This window comes from Symphalangus syndactylus, chromosome 1 (genome assembly GCF_028878055.3).
Source record: "Symphalangus syndactylus isolate Jambi chromosome 1, NHGRI_mSymSyn1-v2.1_pri, whole genome shotgun sequence".
In the NCBI taxonomy this organism is placed as follows: Eukaryota; Metazoa; Chordata; class Mammalia; order Primates; family Hylobatidae; genus Symphalangus; species Symphalangus syndactylus.
This window is the reverse complement of record NC_072423.2, coordinates 124,139,759-124,150,216: the sequence shown is the minus strand read 5'-3', so window position 1 is coordinate 124,150,216 and position 10,458 is coordinate 124,139,759. Positions and strand designations below refer to the sequence as shown.

At 46.5% G+C, this 10,458-nt stretch overlaps 1 protein-coding gene across 6 annotated transcripts in view; it reads right to left on the bottom strand.

Moving 5' to 3' along the window:
* Window positions 1-589: 589 nt before the first annotated feature.
* TRANK1 (tetratricopeptide repeat and ankyrin repeat containing 1) overlaps window positions 590-10,458 on the bottom strand; it is a 125,183-nt gene continuing 115,314 nt past the window's right edge. For 3 of the 6 annotated variants that reach the window (XM_063612061.1, XM_063612057.1, XM_055283525.2), the window contains 2 exons: window positions 9,103-9,201; window positions 6,559-8,113 (listed from right to left, as the gene is read on the bottom strand). In XM_063612061.1, the coding sequence (XP_063468131.1) occupies window positions 8,013-8,113; window positions 9,103-9,201 (200 nt within the window). In that variant the 3' untranslated portion in view covers window positions 6,559-8,012. Of the gene's footprint in view, window positions 1,462-2,385; window positions 8,114-9,102; window positions 9,202-10,458 lie in introns of those variants that run through there. The other 3 variants (XR_010114240.1, XR_008658548.2, XM_055283499.2) reach the window with 3 other exon arrangements.

Below are 10,458 nucleotides of genomic sequence, written 5' to 3'. Positions count from 1 at the left end.
TTACTTGAAGTATAACAAAAGAATGTTCGTCTGCTCAGCTATGTCCTGACCCTCAAGAGTGGCCATAAAGTAAATTGGGTTGCAGCTTTCTGCAGGGTAGGTGCAGATCTCTGCGATGCCTCCAGAAACTCCAGAGTTATTCTGGTTCTCTTCCCCCATCCCACTCCCTAACCTTAAAATGATGACTCCAAAAATCACAGACTGGCCTACATATTTCCCTTAAACAGCTGTCCTACAGAATCACAAAGACTTGGGTTAAAAATAGTCTCAGTCTCTAAAAGAAGGCTGGGTCCCTGGAACAAAGCCCTCTTAGAAATGCTCCCACGACCACAGAGGGAACACAAAAGCTGACCCTTGTGGCCCCAGGGCTCTTCATCAATCCTGACCCTCCCTGCCACCGTGGAAACAGAGAACCTGCCTGAAATCTTTTCACATCCTTGGTCCATCTATGAAACAGAAGTCGGAATAGAGGGAGAATAATGCAATTACAACCAAGCTATGCGTTTGTGCCATTATTTCCATTTTATAAATTCCCAAAGGAGCTCAGAGAATTTAAAATTTAAGTAAGGTGCCTGAATTCACACAGTCAGTATGAGAACCCACATTTTAATCTTAGGTCTTGCTCCAAAGATACTGTGATGACAGTACCCTGTTCCCCATTGCAGCCCATCCCCCTAAAATGTCCTATCAGATATTCAGGTCACATCATCCATAAGAAGATAAATTCTGAGTCTTAAACGAGGACATAAAGTTCTGAACAGGGTTAGAATTCTGCAGCATCAGGAGGAAGGTTTCTAAACAACCCACCTCAAGAACGCCTGGTACCTCGCTGATGGCTTCTCCCTCCTCCTTACTGAGCAGAGAAATGCATTTTCCTGGGTGGTGGGTAAGGATCAGCTGTCTGTTGTTGGCGGGCCTGATTTCTCTGCTACGAAAAGGAATTAAAGTCTATCGGGTTAGACAGAGTTTTCCAGTGAACTCTTCTTAAACTTTGCACCATTATGGTGGTTGTTGGGGGAGGGGAAGGTGGTTCCTCAAGCGCCCACCTGGGCTTTTGTTCTACAATCAAAATCTCTGAAGCAGATTTAGAGTGACAAGATCAGGGGAAGCCAGTATCCATTGTCTAGGAGAGATATCTGTGGCAGAAAGGAGAGCAATTTCCTGCTGAATTGATTTACCCATCCTTTGAATCATGAACTTACAGATGACCTGGGACACAGGTTTCTACATGGTATTGTAGACCTGGGACACAACTACGTGGTATTGATCCAGGAACACGTTTAAGGCATCCCAGATGCCAGATTAGGCTGCTGGAGAAGGCCGGGGAGAATTTATTATTTTATTTTATGTGTGTGTGAGAGAGAAGGAGTCAGAATGGGAGAAAGACGTTGGGCATTGAGCAGATTATGATGGTTATGGCTGGAGTATCTCTGAAAGCTGGCTTCTTGTCCTGCAAAGACCCTGAAGGAGAAAAATGCACAAGGAGAAATGACCAAGAAGAGTAGCACAATGCTGTTTCTTAGCTACACACCATGCCCCAGACCTGCAATAAAAGTACACATTCAAGGCCCCCGCCAATCATATTTCAGTACCCAGGAGCCCTGTGCCCAAATAGCCTTCAGCCACTGATGTACTGGGCCCAAGCAGAGGCCAAGCGTGGCTGGTTGGGGAAGAGGGGGTGCAGCCATTTAATGAGTTTAGATTTATGGCTGGAATGTTCACACACATGCCAGGGAGGTTGTTTATGGTATAGGATAAAGCAAAGGGTGGGAAGAGAAGGAGCGGGAAGAAGACACCATATCTTACCCCAGACCCCACAAATGTTAGGGATGAGCCTGTCCATCTGTGACAGCCAAAAGTGTTGGCTGCCAGTGGCCCAGGGGAACAAGAACCCAGGTGTTCAGTGGAAAGAACCATGTAACATTAATAAGAGGGACCCACCCCTCCTGCAGGTTGTCCCAGCAACCAAGTCTCAGCTGCTGGTGAAGGCCTGCACAACTACGTAGTTGCCAAAGTGCACATGGAAGGTAAATGACAAACACTTGGTTCTAGGGGTGGGTTCCAGGATCCCTTCAGGGCACTAGGTTTCTAGGTACTATGGTACTAGGATCCCACTAAGGCCCATGAATGGGGTGGATTAAGCCCTTTCTTCCAAGGCCAACTGTATAATACATAGGATCCAGTAGTTCTGCTCTGCCACCCACCTGCTCACTGACCTCAGGAACACCCCTCACTTCACAATATATAAATGAGTAGTTCTCATTCTGTATTTTGGAGAATTGTTGTAAGATTGAAAGGTCACAGATGTGACATGCCTAAGAGTACCAGACATGCTGGAAGTCCTTGTTTTGGTTATCTTTTGCTGCATAACAAACCACCCCAAAATTTAGTAGCTTAAAACAATAATGATTTATTAATTCTCACAATTCTGGAGGTCAGAAATTTGGGCGGATCTCAGCCGGTGGTTCTTCTGCTCCATTTGGCCTTAGCTGGGGTCACTGACTCAGCTGCATCCTGCTGTCACCTAAGCCGAAATGTTCAGGAGGGCTTCACTCACATGAATGGTGCCTGGGGCTCCATGTGGCTCTGCACATGGCTAGCTCTGGCTTCTGCACAGCATGTTGGTCTCGCGGTATTCAAATTCTCACGTGGCAGCTGGATTACCCCAAAAGCTTCCAAGCCTCTCAAAGGCCAGACTTGGAAATGGCACAGTATCATCTCTGCTGCATTCTGTTGGCTAAAGCGAGTCCAGTCATAGAGGAGACAGACTCCACCTCTGGATGGGCAAAGTGACACAGAGATGGGAAGGAATTGATAGTGGCCATCCTTGAAGTCTACCTAGCCCTCAACTTTTTTTTCTTTTTGAGATAGGGTCTTGCTCTGTCAGCCAGGCTGGAGTGCAGTGGTGCAGTTGTGGCTCACTGCAGCCTCAACCTCCCGGGCTCAGGCAATCCTTCAACCTCAGCCTCCCAAGTAGCTGGAACCATAGGCTCATGCCAGCACACATAGCTAGTTTTTGTTTGTTTTTTGTGGGTTTTAGGGGGTTTCTTTTTGTTTTTTTTTTTTGTAAACAGGGTCTCACTATGTTGCCCAGGCTAGTTCAACTCTTTATTCAGTTATTAATTTGTGTTTGTTTGCTCTCTGTGTATTTTCCTACCCTCTTTTTTTTTTTTTTTTTTTTTTTTTTTTTTTTTTTTTTTTTTTCAAAAAAGTAGCTAGGACTTTAGGCTGTCTCTGTTCAGGGGTGAGGCAGCGGCCAAGGGATGTCATGACCAATAGGGACCTGTCCTTATCCTCATGGCAATACAATGGGGAGGTGTGAAAACTTCAGGGGGTGGCTCAATTGTTCATCTGCAGAGGCCAGATCAGATACCTCACAGCTTCTAGTCTTGTCAAGCTTGGCTTGGAGGGAGAAGAATCACCCACCTTCTCAGATACCCTATCAGCTGGGACAGGAACGGGTTAGCAGCAGCCATGATGAACTGAAGGAGAGAGGGCCTCCCTCATTTTCCCCATACCAGATTGGCCTCCTAATACTTCAGAGATCCCGAAGAAGCAGAGGGTCCTCCAATAATTACTTAGGCCACATTTCCCACCAAAGCAGGAATAGGGTCCAGAGTAGGATTTGAATTAAATAAAATGACATTTCTTACATGACTGAGATTCACATGTATTATATTACTGTTAGACCATTAAACCCCAACATTATCAAAGCCATATTGAAATCAGAAGGAAACAGAGGAATATCCAATGCCATCAACATTTACAAATAAAATGGAATGCCTCATATGTGTATATAAGGTAAAACCTGGAAGTTGCTTTGTTGAGATTTGAGATTGGATATTTATAGCCTTGGTCATTTTCTTAGGCCATAGGAGTGATCCTCCTGTCCAGGCCTGGAGGGCTGTTTCTGAGAGCTCCTGTTTACATACAGGAGCCCCATCCACTGCACCACTACTCCCAAGCCTAGGGATGCAGATGCTGTAATTCACCTTTTCCTGGGGAGCCTGCCTTTGTTTCCCTGGAGTGGTCACTTGTTCAAAATGAGCCGCAGATTTGCTGCACACCCTGGCCAGCACCAACTGCCAATGAGCTCTGTGTAACTTATAGCTTATGTTGCACCTGCTCTTAGGTCATTTGGAAAGAGGAAATATTAGTGTTCATAATAGGTTCTGGTTGTTACCAAGGTCTCCTACTGGTGGCCAGAGTGTATCAGCTATTAATCTCTCTAGTGCTGTTGAAGAGACTTTTCTGAGCTCCTCCCAAGGGGCTGAGTCTAGTGCTGCCAGATGGGCTCACAGTTCATGGAGATGTGAGAGGGATGAGGCTGGCAGATGGACAGGGCTTGTACTCTGTCACTCTGCCAGTGAGCAGAGTGTGATAGGCTCTGAGAAAGAATTGCTGGCATTTGCTGTTGACCTTGGCACTTGAGTCCTTAGTGGAAAGGGTGCTAGCTGGAATTGGAAATCCCAGGTCCATGTATCAGCCCTACCCCAAACCAACTCTGTGACCCAGGGCAAGTTGTATCATCTGGGCCTCAGTTTCCCCACAAGTGATTTGCTAAAGTACTGAGGCGATAGCACACAGTTTAGGGTGCTGCTAGCTCCCGTGTCAGTTTGTTCTTCCTGAAAGACTGGATTTTTGTTGCAGAGAGAATGTGAGGAGAACAAGAGCTCTTGGCTAAGAATGGTCAGGCCAAAGTGTGTGTGTGTGTGTGTGTGTGTGTGTGTTTGTTGGTAGAAGGAGGAAACAGCCACCAGAGGCTTATAGGGCCCTCCCCCTTCCCCAGCAGGCCTTAAAGAACCCAAACAGCATTATGAATGCTTAACACTGATTGCAAGGAAATGAAGTCAATGTCTAAGGCACTTAGAAAAACAGTTTCTTTATCAGATGGGTTTTTAGAAAATGAACTATCCCTGAAGATTCACTCCCTTGACTGGGGAGAGTCAGGAGATATATAGGTGCTCATCCAGTGGCTGGATACACAGGGGCGCCTGTAAGGCAAGCTAGTGGGATGATCATGACAAAGCCCCAACTTGGGGGAACCCCCTGTGCAGAAAATGGCCCAGCAGGCCTAACTGCTGCCCTTTGAAAGGTCTGCTTACTGATTCTTAGAACTTGGATTTCAAGATGGCTCCCTACACCCTCAGAACTGATCAACATGGCTCACAGTGCCTAAGTGGTTTGTATAAATAACGTGGTTTATGCTGAACACTACTTTCCTTCTGAGACTCTGGAACTTTGGTATATGCTGGGCAAAAAATACTCATATGACCAGCCGCTAGCAGAAACCCTGAGCTCTGAGTCTCTGATGAGCTCCCCAGATTGGCATATTTCACACATCAAGTTGTCACAACTCGTTGCTGGGAAATGAAGCCTACTGTGTGTGACTCTGGAAAGGAGCCCTGGAAGCTTACACCTGGCATCCCCTACACTCAACCCCATGGGCCTTTCCCATTGCCAGTTGTGCTTGGTATGACTTTGCTATAATCAATCAGAGCCATGACTCCAACTACATGCTGAGTCCTGTGAGCCCTCTTAATGAATTACCAAGCCTGAGAGTAGTGGTCTTGGGGGACCCCAGATACACATCCCCCATCCTGGACTGCCATGGCAAGTCCAAGACACCAAAGCCACTGCTACTGAACTGGGCCCAGGATTCTGGTCATTAAGGGAAGTTACTGACTCTTCCGCTGAATTCCATTCTTCTCTCCCAACCTCCACACCCCCACTCTAAGGAGCTTTATAAGTTGAGGAGTCAGATTTTTGGGGTTGGATTTCTCAGGTAGTTCTAATGGACAGTGCTAATAAAGATATGACAGCAGGATCACCTGTCCCATTTCCGAACCTCTTTAATTTTAAAGGGTAAGATCAAATGCTTTGCTTGCTAAGACTCAGCTGTTCAGCTCACCTGACGCAAGCAAACACAGGCATCCCAGCACCAAGACTGGAGGGTATGCAAAACCATGGCAACAGCTTACAGAACCAGTCTGCATCAGGCAGGAAGGGACCTTAGACCACTTTCCCAAAAGGGGAAACTGAGGCCCAGTTGGGTTATGTAAATGCATATGCCACCCATGCAATACACATGTCTATCACCACTCTTTTCTCACATTTCCGTCTCTCTCCTACACCAAATTATGAGGTTCCTACGTAGTGCGGCATGAAGGTGCTCAGGGTTGAATAGACCTGACTCACCCGGCATTACACAGCTCGTTAGGAACAGGAGAGGAATTTGATTCCAGGTCTCCTGCCTTCCAGGGCAATGTTCCTTGTTGGGAAAGCCCCAGTATGCGGTACAGACAAAACTTCTTACTGTCCAAACCGTGCATGCTTGGGAGCATCCAGATTGGAAAAAACATGCACGAGGTGGGCCCTCGAGAACACCAACCAGCTGGGAGTCCTGGACTGGGCTTTTTCTCTGTCCTTTGATTTCGGAATCTCTGACAGCACAGAAAGCTTCTGTCCTGGCCAGCATCAATCAGCTGACCAGGGGGAACCAGCTCCAAGATTTACCCCCTTACTCTGAGTAGAGACTGGAAATAAAACAGCAGCATGTAAGAGAAATGCTTTAACTTTATAAAAAATGTGGTAATACAGCAAGATATTGTTGGGGTTTTCTTTTTTTCTGTCAAGTAAGAAAAAAAAACCACCTGGAATAAAAATTAGAAACATAATCTAAGAAAAACTGGAAACAAGCATTTCAAGGAAACAATTTGGAAAGACAAGGAAGAGAAAACAATGAGCAGCATGAGCAGCAAAAGCAGCAGCAACATGGGGGGAAAGCTGGCTCTGCTGTGAGGACAGAACAATCAAAGACCAACGTGCACCTGGCCTTCCATACCAGGCTGAGCTGAGGGGTGGGGTAAGGGTGGGCATTAACCATCAGAGAGGCATGAAGGCTTCCCAGGTGGGATCAGCTGATGGCTGCTGGCTCACTGTGGAGAGAGGGTAGGCAATGGCCTCCTGCAAACAGGCCCAGATCCGCCCTCTTATAAGGCCTTCCAGCCAAGTGGCAGTGACGGATTTGGCTTAGCTGGCTTCCTCCTCTGTCCACTTGCTCCAACCTGCAGCTCTGCAGATCACTGTCCCACAGTGATAAGCTCAGCAAGCAGAGACTCATCAGAACGTCAGCCTAAGCTAGGGTAGCAAAGTTACCAGGGAGAACCAAGAAAACTAGATGTACAGGGCTGTGTACTAAACACTTTTTGGAATATCTGCACCATAGCCAAGGCAGAGTTAGGACCACTTTGCAGAGGCAGCTGGGAATGCGCCCAGCAACATTCCCCAGCCTTTCCCTCTAGGGAAGGGACATCCAAAGAACACTGGGTGAATTCTTGACTACATTCTGAGGTAGTCTAACTGTGACTTGGCACAGGTAGCTAAGAATAATCACAAAACACAGAGGGAGGGAAGGCAGAAAAGTCGCCACAGAGAGAAAAGGCTAACATCTCTAACAGAAGAAACTACACTACAAGTGGGCCCAGAGATGACCAGAATGCGTCCTGGGCTTGGGGTGGCTAGTGGCAGGGCCCACCCCTGGGCGCATACAGCTCTCATAGCACACTTGATGCTGCAGCAGTGTGGCAGGAGATGAGGGAATCCATAGAGAGATTTCCTGGCCCAGAGCAGCAGCAACTGAGGTGAGGAGAGTCTGTCTTAACACCTAGTCCTCTGCTACCAACTCATGTCATGCTGGGGATAAGCCAGACACCCCAGGGACCATGCAGTGAGGAGTCCCAACATTCCCTTCGACTACAATTTCTCTACCTGAACTTGTTTGTGGGGGGAACTAATACTGCTAGACTCTACTTGGAAACACTTTAGAGGTGAGGGAGCAATCAGATCCTAAGCCACTGAAAGAGAAGTAATGAGAACAAAAAGCAATGGTGTTAGACTCCCCTACTTTTAAAATGCTAATTCACATTCTTTTTGTCTTCTGCCCCAGCACTCAGAATTCTAAGTCAGAATGGAATGTTCCGAAGGGTGAGGAGGCTGCAGCTGTGTGGACATTAGTATTTTCTCTGCTTTCCACATTTCCGAGGACGCCTTCTAGGACGAAGCTCACCAAAGTCTTCAACTTCATTTTCATAATCATCTTCCTGAACAATACCTAAAGAAACAAAGAAGGAAGGGAGGGAGGGAGGGAAGGAAGGAAGGAAGGAAGGAAGGAAGGAAGGAAGGAAGGAAGGAAGGAAGGAAGGAAGGAAGGAAGGGCAGAATGGTGATTTTTTTCCCAATCCACTGTAAAATATAGCATCCTAGTAAAACCTAATGTCTCTGTAATCGTTGGTTTAAATTAATGAAATAAAACTTTCTGCCAGGGTGCCAGAGAAAGAGAGATTTCCTTTGAGTACTGATGACTCCCAAAAAGACTCAGAGTAAACACCCTTCTCCAGAATTAAGTTCCTTTATAGGCTGGTTCCTCTAGCCCTATTTTAGAGGCCTTTTAAATAACAAAGAAATCAAGCAAAAAATAAACTCAACCATACACTTGAATTGGTATACCAATTCTCTTCCCTTTGAAATACACATCACAAAATCCAAGACCCCAGAAGGGACTAAATGCTAAAGATTTTTTATTGGCACAGACATTTGTGCCAAGTCCCTTCAAGTTTTCCCCACCTCTGGGGTCTGGATTTTCCAGGGGCATCTGGGGTTGATGAAATACTCGGAGCAAGAAGGAATATGGTCCTGTGGCTGGAATGGGCAAAAGGAAAAACATTCTGGATCCCATATAACTTGGCAAGATCATTCTGACTGCCAGGAGAGAAAGCACAGCTTCGCAATGCTTTGTCCATCCTTGGGAGTCACTGTACTGAGTATGTGCAGTGACTGAGCATTATCAGTAACAGCTCATGAACAGCAAGAGGTTTATGGCAACTAACATGTGCCCAGAATAATGGCCCTCATAATCAGATAAGAAAACTCAGATATTATGTTGCTAGTAATTTGAGTCACTGGAGGTGATGCTCCTAGACAGCGAGAGTCCACTACTGACATCACTGGGCCGCCCCACTTCAGATTCCCCCCCCGGAGCCAGGAGTAATTAGAACCACAGGACCCAAAGTGTTACCTGTCCCCAGAATCAAGACTCCCTACCTTCCTTCTTTAAGCGGGTCTCTGTTTTCATCAACCAGTCTCGTGCATCCCTGACTGACAGGATCAGAATGTTGACCAGCCGAGTCATCGCCTCCTCCGCTTCAGAAACCAAAGAACAGGGCTCCGAGTAAAGATGCCATTGCAGGAACTAGAACACCAATTACTAGACCCAAAGCCCCCATGTCCCAAGAGCTCGTCTCTACGTTTTCCCTGAAAAGAGCCCTCCTTATGGGGTAAGGGGCCCAAAGCTGCCTTCTGCTGCTACAAGCATAAACTACAACTAAAGGCTAGCCTGATGCCATTACTGTATGTCTATAGAGACTGCCACAACTGCAAACCTTTCTAAGACACTTGTGTCCAAAATGTCATTAAACCTTAAACTGGAAAGAGTATCTGAATTATGGAACGTTTTAAAATATTCAATTTCGGCCGGGCGCGGTGGCTCATGCTTGTAATCCCAGCACTTTGGGAGGCCGAGGCGGGCGGATCACGAGGTCAGGAGATCGAGACCACGGTGAAACCCCGTCTCTACTAAAAATACAAAAAATTAGCCGGGCGTGGTGGCGGGCGCCTGTAGTCCCAGCTACTCGGAGAGGCTGAGGCGGGAGAATGGCGTGAACCCGGGAGGTGGAGCTTGCAGTGAGCCGAGATCGCGCCACTGCACTCCAGCCTGGGCGACAGAGCGAGACTCCGTCTCAAAAAAAAAAAAAAAAAAAAAAAAAAAATTCAATTTCACTAAGTTTATACATAACTTCTACTCAGTGTTGATAAGAAGTAGCTAGTAAAAAAGCCAGGGAACTATAATCCCAGGACCTTGGGACACCAAGGCAGGCAGATTACCTGGGGTCAGGAGTTTGAGACCAGCCTGGCCAACATGGTGAAACCACGTCTTTACTAAAAATACAAAAATTAGCTGTGCATGGTGATGGGCACCTGTAATCCCAGCTACTTGGGAGGCTGAGGCAGGTGAATCATTTGAACCCAGGAAGTGGAGGTTGCGGTGAGCCAAGATCACGCCACTGCACTCCAGCCTAGGTGATACAGTGAGACTCCATCTCTATTTAAAAAAAAAAAAAAAACGAGAAATCTGATTCTAAAATAACATAAGAATTCTAGTAAAGGCTCACACTGGGTATGACTTAAAGACCCTCCTAAAAGGAAGAGACCAGCTAGACCAGCTACACACTTCCAGATCTTAGTCAGGGGATGAATGGATCAAGAGAACTTTAAAGAGTTTTCTCAACACTTTAAACATTTTCCCTATATCTTCTCCACAGAAGATTATTCTGGCAAGAATCATTCTGACTGCCAGGAGAGAAAGTGATTCATTCTACACAAGCTTTTAACCCTCTGTAG